General features: G+C 40.8%; 1 protein-coding gene across 2 annotated transcripts in view; it reads right to left on the bottom strand.

Annotated features, from left to right (window-relative positions):
- Positions 1–1,270: 1,270 nt before the first annotated feature.
- Positions 1,271–14,149, bottom strand: part of LOC137357122 (deoxycytidine kinase 2-like) — a 69,535-nt gene continuing 56,656 nt past the window's right edge. For both annotated transcript variants that reach the window (XM_068023171.1, XM_068023172.1), the window contains 2 exons: positions 10,141–10,240; positions 1,271–8,667 (listed from right to left, as the gene is read on the bottom strand). In XM_068023171.1, the coding sequence (XP_067879272.1) occupies positions 8,629–8,667; positions 10,141–10,240 (139 nt within the window). In that variant the 3' untranslated portion in view covers positions 1,271–8,628. The remainder of the gene's footprint in view (positions 8,668–10,140; positions 10,241–14,149) is intronic.

Genomic DNA, 14,149 nt, shown 5'->3' with positions numbered 1-14,149 from the left:
GCAGTGTGCATAGTAGTCCAACTTTACAAGATTTATGTGCAACAATAGAAACATATTTCTGTGCTAACAAAGCAAAATGAGCATAGATGTATGTGTCAAAAACAGAAAGATTGCCCAAGTGCTTTGCATACTGCTTTCAGTTTAGCTGCACAAGGATGAAATATCCTTGTATCATGCTTAACAAGGCCACATATCTAAAGTAGAAAAATTTTAGGTACTCTGACCTTAGCATTCTTCCTGAACCCTGACAATGTTTTCCACATTTGTTTTCACAACCCATCAATGTGGGGAGACCTTATTAACAAACTGCACCCAGGGATTTCTGACCACTTCTGATGGGAGGGTGCTCTCTACTCCAAAAAGAAACACCTTTGCTGCACCTCCTGGAGCTAGTTCTCAAGCACAGCTTTCTCAAGGAGCATTCTTGCTTATTTGCCTTCTGTCTTTCATTCTCTTGGTATTTCAGCATTGTGTTCATGGCCTTTCTTCATTGCAGTTCTCTTTAAATAAAAATAGCAACCTTTAAGAGTTTTTTGGCTCACCAGATATCCTCCTCACACATAACCCTGTTCCTAGTCCAATGTGCTCAAGGAGCATTAACACATTATTATAATGAGCTGATGTCAAGAAGTCATATGAGGTCATGTTCCATAATAAATATTGCACTGTGTGCAGAGAACTAGTCCTGTTGGCATGTTGATGGGACCAAATAATAAGCCCATGCCTCAGATTTACAACAGTTACGAAAATGTGTGAAATTTAAAGGGCTCAGGTTAGAAAATTTAAAAGTTAGGATTTATTGTACAAATCAGTGAAACCTCATGAAAATTATAGCTTGACTTTAAACCATAAAATAAAAATTCCTCTTTTATCAAGTTCGTTGTTCAGAAATGGTGATAGAATTGATCAGAACAATGCTCACTTACTGCAGGTTCAACTGGTGTCAAGTTGTTTTCAATGTGAGGTCAGTTGCCACCCCCTGTTGGTTCAGCAGTTGTATGTGAACAGATTTCTGCCTTGTCAGAAAGCCAAACTGGCTCATTCTCAAACAATACTATCACGTGAGGCATAGTTTAAGACATTCATTGAAAAGAAATAGTTTAAAATGAACCCTGGACTGAAACTGTATGTAGTTTATATTTAAGTGAATGTGTGGTTGGGGTAATATATGTAAATGAGAAATGCATGAACAGGCCAAAATGCATCAACATTTAAATCACAAAGCACATGTGCACTTTATTTCAGATGGATTATTTAAAATCAAACAAGTGTGTCAACATGCATGTTAATAACATAAAAGTTACATCTATGCTCATTATTATACAAATAAGCAGTAATTTTTCTTTTCAATTCTCTGCATTGTTTTTCTCAATATGGAGGTCAAATTTCCTAATTTAGCACCATTGATGAAAGATGCAAAAATGGATATGAAATTATCATTTTGATATAAAGGGGTTATACTTTCATATTGAATGGTTATATGTTATCATCCACAACTGCTCATATTGATGTATATCTAAAATGGGGGTAGAGCAGAATGTGGTGAAATAGTAGTGTTGGAGAATTTTTCCACTTAGTTCCACACGCTCCTATCAATTGCCTGTATTGCAGAGCTCACCCCATTGTGTCCCTTGGCAACATATTGACTGAAATCTAAGAGGACATCTCATACTGAACCAAGATGGCACTAATTTGATTCTTGGATCCTCTTTGAAAATTATAACAGATCATGTATTTTGGATGCTCATTACCTGCGAACTGGATTGAGACCAGTGAAAATCATAACCATTGGGCGTTAAACTACCAGTGGGATTCTTGTCCCAGAACGCAACATCTTACAGCACCAACAAGCAGCATCACATTTCTCAAGAATATGTGCTAATTTCAGTGGCTCCCAATGATGAGTAATCACAACTTACAACTTTTTATGGTGTGTTTTTTGGGAACAAGATAAACAAAACAGTACATTCTGTACTTTTGGAAAAATCGCAACCATGATGGGTAGTTCCAATTATACAAGTTTTTAAAATCTAAATTTTCCTGCTAATATTTTATTCCAGAAAGTGGAAACTCCTTCAAACAAAGCTGCATTTTCTTCTTTGGGAGTGTTGCAACAACAGTCACACAGTAACCTCCCTCATTGCGCAGTTAAACATACCACACCCTCTCCAAGTACATGTAATTTATAACCTTCACTGATTGAGACCCTATAGCACACTCCCTTGATAATGTGCTTCCTTTATGGCTCTTAAAGATAACATTATAATGAGGGTCTCACAATGCCTGAAGTACAGCAAGCCACACACACACCCAAAGGACTGAATCATTTAACTCTGACAGCACACAATTCTTCATGCTATTAATGGAATACTTTCAGCATTTGTAGCCTAAGGATTACTATTAACCGTTAAAACACATCACACCATTGGTTATACCTAGACTATTATTTTCCTGTGTTTTTAACAGACTAGAAATTATACCAGATCTTCTTCTTTGGCCTCCTTGTCTCGAGAGACAATGGGTAAGCGCCTGGAGGTGGTCAGTGGTTAGTTTCATAGAAGCTGACAAAACAGAAGCAGGCCATGCAACCTGTGCTGACTCTTTGAAAGAGCAGTCATGTTAGTCCCACACCCCTGCGTTTTGTCCATAACCCTGTAATTTCCTCATCTTCAAGTATCTGTCCAACTTCCTTTTAAAATTATTTATGCAATACCTTCCATGATCTTTTCAGGTAAAGTGTTCCAGATTCCAACAACCTCCTGAGTAAAAAACATTACTTCTCATCTTCCCTCCAGATCTTTATCAACAATTTTAAATCTATGACCTCTGGTTATTGATCCACTTGCCAGAGGGAATAATTCTTCTCTATCTTCTCTACTAAAACCTCTCATTGTCTTGAAAACCTGTCGCCTCCTCTGTGCCAAGGAAGATGGTCCTAACTTTTCCAACTTCTCCTCAGAACTGGGATCAGTGTGATAAATATCCTATGTATACGTTCTAAGTCCTTTACATTTTTCCTGAAGTCTAGTGCCCAGAATTGACCACAATATTCCACCTAACCTGTGATTTGTAAAGAGTTACTTTAGAGAGTCTTCCATACCATCAAGACATTGATGGATGACCTTGACACATTCCTTACTCATCCTTGCCTTAGGTCTGTTTCACAAAGCATCCCTGTTCAGCAGAAAGCTGTTTTAACTCATTGGTGTGCTGATCCCACAAACAACGAGGTACACACCTAGTGTGAACCTATATTCCCACAGAGCACAGGGAGGAAGAGAGGCGGAGAGAATAGGGAGGGAATTCCAGAGCTTATGGCATAGGCAGCTGAAGACATGGTCATCAATGCTCAACATGTTAGAATTGGCAGAACGTAGAGATCGAGGGGTGTTGTAGTGCTGAAGGAGATTACAGAAGTAGGGGAGAGGCAAGCTATGGAGTGATTTGAAAACAAGGATGAGAACTTAAAAATCGAGGTAGGGGAGATGGATAAGTGGGATTTAGTGGAAATTAGAACATGGGCAGCAGCAGACTTTTGAATGACCTCAAGTTTGCGGAAGGTAGAACGTGGGAAATCGGCCAGGAGTATGTTGAAATAATTATGTTTGGAGGTAACAAAGGTATGGATGAGGGTTTCAGCAGATGAGCTGAGACTGGAGCAGAGATGGGTGATGTTACAGAGATGGAAATAAGCAGTCTTATTGATGGCGCAAATCTATGGTAGGAAGCTATTCTTGGGGTAAAATATAATAACCAAGGTTGCAAACAGTCTTGTTCAGCCTCAGACAAGATGCCAGGGAGGGGGATGGAGTCAGCGGTGAGAGAACAGAGTTTGTGATGGGGACTGAAAACAATGGTTTCTGTCTTCCCAATATTTAATTGGAGGAAATTTCTGCTACTCCAATACTGGTTTGAACAGGTTGTAACAGTTCAATGCACTTTCACTACAAAAATAACAACAGTATCACGCAAGATCATAAAACAGGCCTCATTTTGATGATTTAGGACTTGTATTTGTTTACAAGAGGCAGCTGTTTTATTATTCATTCTTGAGATATGGATGTCACTGGCACGGCTGGCATTTAGTGTCCATCCCTAAATGTACAAATAGTGGCTTAATATAACTGAGTGGCTTGCTCGGGCAGTTAAGAGTGTGGGACTGCAGTCACATGTCGACCAGAATGGGTAAGGGTGGCAGGTTTCCTTCCATAAAGGGCATTTGAGAGTGGGTTTGTTTGACAATCCACGAACTTTATGATTTTTTTTTACTGATATCAGCTTTATATTTCCATATTTTTAAAAACTGAATTCAATTTCTTCAAATACTGGTGATATTTGAATTCACATTTTCTGGATTATTAATCCAGCCTCTGGATTGCGAGTCCACTAATGTTAGCATACCACTGTGTACATCTACATTAATCCAAATTCACTCTAATCAGAACAACAGGTGTGATGCAAGCAACATGCAATTTAATCTGCACTAACTGTCCAGTATTTGCAAATACTGGTTAGCTGCTGAATGAAAGGTTATTGGAGCTGAACTAAGTACTTTTGTGCGGTTTGTTGCCCTAATCTTGCTCAACATTTTTCTGAACTATGAATGCCAAATAATACACAATGATATGGTTCTGCTCCATGATCGTAAATCTGTAGAGGATAAACCTGTGTGCAAGGGCACAGAGGATTAATATGTTCTAATAAACCCAATGGTTAAGTCCAGTTTTACATACTGGACATCACCCTACATGCTTAAAGTGCGTACAAACACAAAATAAATGTGCATTTTCTTGTCTAACTCTCTAAATCTCACCCATAACTCTCACATTAATAGTTTGCAGTTGCTGCCTGAAACTGCAGCCATTTTTACAATTGTTAGCATGACTAACAGTTCCACAAAGGTAGGAAACTTGTTTCAAAAATCCGTCAAAACAATCAACATGTTAATTTTAGATGCTTGCCTGACAATCGGTTTACTTTGCATTGAAAAATTGTATTTTTATAGTTTCACTTCAGAACATGAAGTCCTTATGTTGCAAAAAAAAATTTTCATCTCAAGTAGCACAAAGGTAGCATACAAGCCCATGTTTTGTCAAATCCTGATTTCACTACTTCTAGAAAGACAATGCTGAAATAAGCCAGCGTGTTACCCACCCATTACATTACTGATTCAAACTCCACCAGTCGCGATCCCGGAGGAATTTTTTTTATTCCTTTGGGCAAAGCAGAACTTTTCAGGCTGTTTGTAAGTATACAGCATTGAATCGTTACAAGAGTAAGCAATTGAAATTTGTAAATAGTCTTCAACAATAGTCATGAGCATTATCTGTGGCTCAGTTGGTCGTACTCTTGCCTCAAAGTTAGAAAGTTGTGGATTCAAGTCCCACTCCAGAGACTTCAGTACAAAAACCTAGGCTGACACTCCAGTGCAGTATTGAAGAAGTGCTGCACTGTTGGAGGTGCATCTTTCTGATGAGATAGTAAGCCAAGGCCCTGTTGCTCTTCAAGCTGGATATAAAAGATCCCATGGCACTATTCAAAGAAGAGCAAGAGAGCTATCCCTGGTGTCCAAGCTGATATTTATCCCTCAATCACCACCAGAAAAACAGATAACTGGTTATTATCACATTGCTGTTTGTGGGAGCTTGCTTTGTGCAAATTGGCTCCCATGTTTCCTACATTACAACAGTGATTACACTTCAAAAGAACTTCATTGGCTGTAAAGTGCTTTGAGATGTTGTGAAAGGTACTATACGTCCATAAATCTTTCTTCTTTTCATTATTTTAACAGGAGAGGTGTTGATAAATTACAAGTGCTGGAACTTCTCAAGGTAAAATTCAATTCAGTAGATGAGCATGAAGGCTTTCTGAGCTGTTAATTAAGAATCATGGATCATCCAAAATAATAGTCATCTCATCAATGGAATGGTAATAAAATCACTGCCCGTTTATTGAATGACAATGCATTATCAATTACTGGAAAATACCATAGTCCAGATTTAATGTTTAAATTGGCAGTTTAGTTTCACAATCCTGTTTGTTCATGTTTAAACATAAACATGGGAAGTAAAAATCATGAGCTGGATTTTCCTTCAGGGGCAGATTAGCATTCGACAAGACTTCTTCCATCCTTCTGTCCTCACCATAACCCGAACCCATTAACCTGACACATAAGGTGGATTCCCAGCAGGATCCTGTCACCAAAATGCAGCCCGTCACTGCAAGACCGTAAAATCCCAGTGGTGCTGCAGTGGGGCTGAGATAATGTCTAAAACCTCGTCCATTTAGCTGAAATGGAGGGAGAGAAAGCCTTTACCTTTGGGCCATTACCAGTGCTATCCAGGCATACTGTCAACTTTCTCTAGGTGTCCTGGGGAGCTGCAACAATTAGAGCAGGAAGATGAGCTGGGACACAACCCTGCTTCCCCATCAAAATTTACCTGCAGCAGCCATAAAAGGGTGGTCAGGAGGAATCCTGGGAGGGCACGAGGGGAAAAATCCACGTGAGGAAGGGAAGGCAGTCACAGACCTCATCAAAAGAATTCCCTCTAAGCTGTGCTGGTGCGGAGCTGCACAGCAATCGGGAAAGTACCGCACAGGGACTAAACAGGTTGCGCGGAAACAAAGTTCCCTTTAAGATGCGTGTAGGAGGCCCTCCAGCACAGAAGGAGCTGCAGCCTGCCAATGCAGGTAAGGGAGAGAGAGGGTGATGCCAACTTGAGCCGCCCTCCCAGTACTTGTTTACAAAATTGAAGAAAAGAAATGGCAAGGGCTGCCTGACCACCATTGTCGAGGGAGAACCCCTCCTCAGGCCAGCCTGTGGCCACAGCTGTGGCCAGGTAGGTATAGCAGCTGCGGGTTGTGGGGGGGCTGGGTGGAGGGTGAGGTGGAATGGTGTCCTCAAAGTGATCCTGGAGTGCTGGCCGCTGATCTGCAGCCAAGAGGTCGCCTCTCGGCATCTGCCATGCTACCAACAGCGTTGGGGGGCCCATCAGCTGACTGGAAAAGTCAATGGCCTTAATTGGCCTCTGAATTGAGTTACAAGCTACCCACCATTTGCCCGACTCGCTTTCCGCCCCATATCGACACCGAAATCTTGCCCTCGCAGTTAGAGGGAATGTTGCTCATTAACCCACCCTTCCAACATGATCTGTCCAAATTCTATGGCGATAAATCCAGCCCATATGTAGCCTGTTGATTTTATAACTTGAAGTATCTAATGGTGTTGAATGTTTAATATACAATAATTAATATTGCAATCTTCAAAGTGATTTGATCACAAAACTAAGACTTTCTACTCCATCATATATGCTTTGCAAATATCCCTTCATGCAAGTTGTTCCCAAGTTTCATCCGTGCAATCTAATCATTGACAGGACTGTGATTCTGCACAATGGGTAACCACTGAGTAATTGTCACTTGTGAAGGTTGTTTCAAGGCATCTTTTACATTTACATTTATTATTTTTAACTTCCAAACCTATGATCTACTCCGTTTTCAGCTATACTTCTGATCTTGATTTTTTTGTGTGTATGTGTGTGGTCACATCTTGACTATTGCAGTGTATGGTCTACATCACGATTCAACTAACCATTAGAGAAACAATGTACGATGTATGCTATTCTTTTGATTGTAATTGGGATATTCATCATTCAGACATAAGGGAATGGAGGGCTATGAAAACAGTCTACAAAGTAAAACTAATTAAGATACTAATGCATCTCCAGTTGTTCACAGACTGTGATGGATGTTGAAGTTCAGGAACATGGGTAGCAGGCAGATGGGGACTGAATGGCAGGATAAGGCCTGAGGCATGTCAGAGAATTGGAGACAAAAGAACAAGCGTCAAGGAGAGCCAAGGCTATCACCTAGGAGGTGATGCAGAAAGCCAGTATCAGGTTCTTGCTGTCAGGAATTATGACAGAAGTATAAATAAGCTAAGAGGACATGACAATGCAAATTGCAATTGAGGTAATGGACACCAGGGTCAAAAGTCTTTTTCTCTTCAACATTGAAACAATCAGAAATAGTATAAGCACAGAATCAATGAGAAAGATCAGACATAAATTTAAACTGAACCAATCAAAGCTGTTAGATGAACCGACAAACTAATGAAAAAATATTATATAAATATACATGAAGAAAGTTATTTCTGGCTTATCCACCATGCACTTTCATTCAATAAATTGTAATTATGCCACAATCCTCAGTTCTAAACTGAAAATGCATTAGCAGTTGAACTATGAACAATACAAGTGATATGTAGTTTTCATTCCTTGCGCCACGTGATGGTTCATAGGCCAAAATAAAATTGGATGAGTGGACCAATGATAAAAATAGGAAACAATTCCATGAAAAATGACAGGATTATTGGTGGTTTTCAATCAATTTGTGCCATCATGAAAATACTATTGACATGTTTCTGTAAAAGATCCATTAACACTATTTACTATTTGTTGGTGTTCATTTCTGCATCGCCCACCCAAGTCACAGGCATGTAGCCTTCTGAAATAAGGGATGGAACCTGGTGTGAACAATGCACTATCACCAGGAAGAGTCTTCTCTTACCCTACATTTTTCTTACATAACAAAGTTCTAAAAATTAGCACAAAAAATGGACAGGATATTTCATTTTTCCAGCTTCAGATTGTTCACAAAGTTCTTCACCTGGAAGGGAAGCAGAAGAGAAAATAAAACACTTTAGTACAGACCAAGATCTATTTTAAGAACATGACCCCAAAATTCCACACATTGCACCAATGAGCCTTGAGTTGCAGCCAACAATGTTCTGGAGAACTGTTGGCATCAATTACCCTAGTTACCACTCTGTACCTCATGTACCATGGGAGCATGATGTAATCTCCTGACTTCATTATTTTCCTTGAAGAGGTAAAGGACAGGCATATTTTGAAGGATCATGCATTGTGACAACTTCCAGCATATCTCATTGATATGCGGGTTCCTTTGTGTGTTGTCACACGCAATCGACATATTCAGGAATTGATGTTACTATTGAGAAAGTTGACTGTAGGAGCTCCCAAATCAAAGTGGATGGCATCTATTGTAGCGTGGACCTGAGGAAAGACAGCAACCCTGTAAAACTGAATGGTCTTATCTTGATGCCCCAGCTCTCACGTAAAATGCAATACTAATCTGATGGCTGCAAACTCATACTGCATCCTGGGTCATATTAAAGAGATCACCTTGGCTGTTTCTGCTTAAAAGTACCATGCCAAAAAAAAATCAGGTGTGGTTGTCATTTTCATAACCACAGACAGCATAGTATGAGCAGATAGCTTTGGCTGCAGAACTGCATGCAGTAGCTACTTTTGTGAAGTGCACTCTTCTACCACTAAGGTCCTCAGGGGATCGGTAATGCCAGTATATTCTTTGGAGGGAGTAATATTTTATGAGATGGGCATCCTCCTTAAGTGATGCTTCACTTGCCTTTTCTCAATCATTGTAACATAGCATAGAATAGGTTATTGTGGATACAAGAGCAGGTCAGAGGTTGGCTATTCTGCAGCAAGTAACTTACCTCCTGACTCCCCAAAGCCTTTTCACAAACTGCAAGGCACAAGTCAGGAGCATGATGGAATCGTCTCCACTTGCCTGGAAGAGTGCCACTCCAACAATACTGAAGAACCTCGACACCATTCAAGACAAAGCAGCCCACTTGATTGGCACCACATTCACCACCTTAAACATTCACTCCCTCCATCACAAGTCAGCGGCTTCAATGTGTACCAACTACAAGATGCATTGCAGCAACTCACCAAAGCTTCTTCAACAGCACCTCCCAAACCTGTGACCTCTACTGCCTCGGACAAGGACAGCAAATGCATGGGAACAACACCACCTGCAAATTTTGCTCCAAGTTACACACCATCCTGACTTGGAAATATAGCACAACACCATCAAGATTACTGGATCAAAATCCTAGAACTCCCTCCCTAACAGCACTGTCGGAGTCCTTTCACCATATGGACTGCAGTGGTTCTGGAAGGCAGCTCACCACCACCTTCTCAAGGGCAATTAGGGATTGGCAATAAATGCGGGCCTTGCTCGCGACGCTCACATCCCTTGAATAAAAAAGGGAAGGTGAACAAAGAAAGTTAAAGAGAAAGACCAGCACTGTACCTGTTCGAAAAGCTTTTCTTGCCTTGATTTATCATCTTCGAACTCTTCACTGACATCCAATACCAACACTGGAATGTTTTTCAGATGTTCAAAGTGCAGTCTGTTGAAAATGAGGAAAAAGGAGTTAAATCCCCATCCAAAAAAATTTTTTTCTCCAAAGTTATTTTATATTTTCTTGCCTTCCACTTATTCTATTTTCTCAAAGTTGCACATGACAGACTGATAGAAGAAGCTTGTTCCCTGTTTTCAACAAATGTTACTTAACCAAAGCAGAGGAAACAAAAAAGCTCTCAAGAGGGGAAACACTTCCACTAACTTTCCCTCTCCTGTGGGGTGATGCCTGCTCTATGTTTGTGCTTAAATCGGATAGTGTGGCTGACAAGATCTAAAAAGGTGGCTTGTTGAGGTATAGCCTCTCATAGCCATTTTAGGGAAAAGAAAATTTGGCTACAAAGTTGCATTGTTTATAGAAAGGATTTAAAAGGAACAGAACACGATGAAAAATGATAATGCTTTCAAGAAATTGGGGAAAACTCTTATTTTTGCTGATCTTATAATTATGCATCACGCATGCAAGCTAAGAATTCTGGACAACAGTTCTTTTTCACTCATTCCATGATAAGCTGCTGAGATACACTTAAGTACTTTTTAAACAAGATTATCACGAAGTATTTTTTTTAGAAAATAATCTAAAATCAGCGCACATCCTCAATATTATATTTAGGCCCAAGAAAATGTACGAAAATTTGTCAATATTTCTTTCCCTTTTCAAATTGTGAAACTGCCATTCAGAGTTTGTCATTTTCTTGTACGACATTGCTGTCAAGATGCAATATTCAAAAAATAACTGCTCACAGTTAAGCTGAGCAGTGCCTTTACACAGGTTTGGTAAGTTTCTGAATTTTAATGAACATCCCCGGGCAGAAATTGGCTAACCCCCTGAAAATGGGCATGGCGATTACATTATACGATTAACCCACACCTGTTGTTTGCGTTGCAAGTAGCATGTTAAATTGGTGCTGCCTGCTCTTTTAAATAATTTCTGTGTGCAGCCAGTGCTTTCTACACTGTTCAATGGCTGCATGCATCAGCAGGGCCCCGATATCACGAGTGGCTGGTGCTACTTAAATGCAGCCTACCTCTTAAAGGGGAGGTGCCTACCAGCTGCAAGAAATAGTGGGAGTTTTTTGAAAGTCAGTCCGGGCTGTTTTCAGCCAATGCACTGGAGGTTCGATGGAAGAGGTGGAAAGAAGGAAAGATGTCCTGTGCCCATACATATGCTCAGAAGACACTGGGAAGAAGTCGTGGCAGAGATCAGTACAAGGGGTGTTGCTCCAAGAACATGGATGCATTGCAGGAAGATGTTTAATGATCTGACACAAGATGTCAAGGTGAGTGAGTTCATTTACAAATGGCATATTCTAACAACTGCACCACTAGTTTCAGCAACTGCTTAATTCTCTACACCCCCATCACCCACTGGACAATAGTCGCTATCAATTAGGACTCAACCCCAAAATCCATATCGTCACAGTCTTTTTCTCCTTGGAAATATTGTGTGTGCCTTTAATTCTGTAAAAAGATCAGTGCACCTTTAAGACAGAAAGTTCTGGAAACTCAGTCTGCCAGAGTGCATTCTGGTTGCCAAGCAACAGCAGCAAGAGAAAGGTCACGTGATTCAATGTTGCAATTTGACTTTTGAAAATGAGCTGGCACAGACTGGTTTGAGCAGAGAGAGAGTTCTGATGCAATTTGAACAGAAGGAGATGTGTTATTTCTCTCTCAAAATTCGACAAAGTGAAGCTGTGTTTTCTCTCTCAAAATTCTACCAAGCAACAAGCCAAATTAATTCCTAAGAAAATAAGAAAAGCTTTTCTTTCTTAACAAAATATCGGTATTGCTGTGTTCATCACTGAAGGGACAGTTAATGCTACAGCAGCCGAACTGCTAAATTCCTATCTTTGAAGTACCTTTTTATTTCCATCGGACCACTGTGAAGACTTCAAGTGATCTTGGACTGTTTCTACGTTGGAAGATTCCATTCGTCAGGAACGTAACTTGCAAAGACTTTATTTTTATTTTTTCGGTCAGCTAACTAAAACTGAATTACTGTTAATTTTAGTATATGTATGCAAATGTGGGAGTTAGATTTTTAAATAAGAAGTTATAAGGTCTTTAGATATAGAATTATCTTAGTAGAGTTTAAGTTTTCAGTTTTTTTTTCATAAATAGTTAATTTGTTGTTATCTAAAGATACCTGGTTTGGTCTGCTTCATTCTGGGGTTATTAGAGTGTTCAATTTGACTGCTTTGTTCCGATTTGGAAAGCTTAAAGAAATATGCTGCGACCTGTGGAGCGACGGAACTGAATTAACATTGCATTGCTTCCATGGCGATCAGAATCATATATTTTAATTGGGGGGCTTTGTCCTGCGTGGTTGTAACAATATGCTTTACCTCACTCTCACACACGTAGCATTGTTGCCAACCTAGCACCCACAACTCTTAGCTCACACATGCTGGCAGCTATCCAACCACGACAACCACATCGCCAAAATGTGTCGCAAGACACTAATTGACATACTTCTCTCTTTCTTGCAGGAGGTGGTGCACAACAGCAGGCAGCAGGAAAGAATTAAAGGACAAACATGCGTGCATGTTTCAACCCCCATGGAAAAGACAGTGCTGACCATCATGGGAAGGGGCATCAGTGATGCTGTGGTCACTGACGGGGCTGAAGGGATCGATGATAAGGGTATCTGCAGACATAATTCTCCTTTTCTCAATCCACTTCTCCCTCATCCCACAATCTCTTCTGACTCACGAGCTGTAGATGGTCGAAGCACGCACTTCTTGCTTTTTCCTCTCTCCTCACCAAAACCCAACTCTTCTCCATTTTTCATTTCAAATATCCAAGAATTGGAAGCTTTCCAGTCAGTGGAAAGAGGAAGAAAACAATCAAGATGAAGAGACACCATTACTCAATCTTACACTTTCAGCCTCTGACACTGCATGCATTTTATAGGCTAGCATAGAGGAGGGATCTGCAAGTGGTGAAACACTGGGCACTTGCGCGCAGGAGCTGCAACAGGGGGGGGAAAGGTTAACACTGGTGCAAGCTTGCTGTATGGCAAGTTCTCACACTATTTCTTCTGCAGAGGATTCAGATAAGGACTTCGATGGGCCGTGCTATAGAAGACAGCTAATTGGTATGCATAACCAACTGCTTGGTGCACTGGAAAGCCTATGCAGAATGACAAGGAGCATGGAGGAGCCCACTACCAATTTGGCACAGGGCTTTGTAGAGCTTGGAATTCATCCTTTCAACATGGAACAGCACACCTGAGGAACCCACCATGATGCAGCACCGGACTTCTGGTATCTCAGACTTAATTGCATCACAAACAGTTTCCATAAAAACTGGAGTTGAAACTCAGACTGCTGCCATTAGATACATTGTTCAAAGGGGCTTCAAATGAGTCACAGTCGTGTATCAATCTGTTCTCCAACAGATTAGAGCAGTTGGATTGCTGAGGCAATGCCATGGAAGAGAGGCAGTAGCTCCATGGAGCACAAACCTGTGGTCCTCTCTTATGATGACAGCATTCCTGCTCCCATGCCTGCCACTCCACAAGTGCCCTTGTCGTTTCCTGCCAGCCAGCCCAGGCCCAGATGGTACAGTCTGAAGCTGGCCTTTTTTAAGAATGTTTTTATTTATTCATTCATGGGATGTGGGCATCGCTGGCAAGGCCATCATTTACTGCCCATCCCCAATTGCCCTTGAGAAAGAGGTGGTGAGCCATCTTCTTGAACTGCTGCAGCACATATGTTTGGTCAGAAGTTCCAGGATTTTGCCACAGTGACCAAGAAGAATGGTGATACACTTCCAAGACAGGATGATGTGTTACTTGGAAGGAAATTTGCAGGTGGTGGTGTTACCGAGTCTGCTACCTTTGTCCTTCTAGGTGGTACAGTCTGGAGGTTTGGGGGCTGCTGTCAAAGTAGCCTTG

This window comes from Heterodontus francisci, chromosome 47 (assembly GCF_036365525.1).
Source record: "Heterodontus francisci isolate sHetFra1 chromosome 47, sHetFra1.hap1, whole genome shotgun sequence".
Classification (NCBI taxonomy): domain Eukaryota; kingdom Metazoa; phylum Chordata; class Chondrichthyes; order Heterodontiformes; family Heterodontidae; genus Heterodontus; species Heterodontus francisci.
The sequence above is the reverse complement of the archived record's forward strand: the minus strand, read 5'-3'. Positions and strand labels throughout refer to the sequence as shown.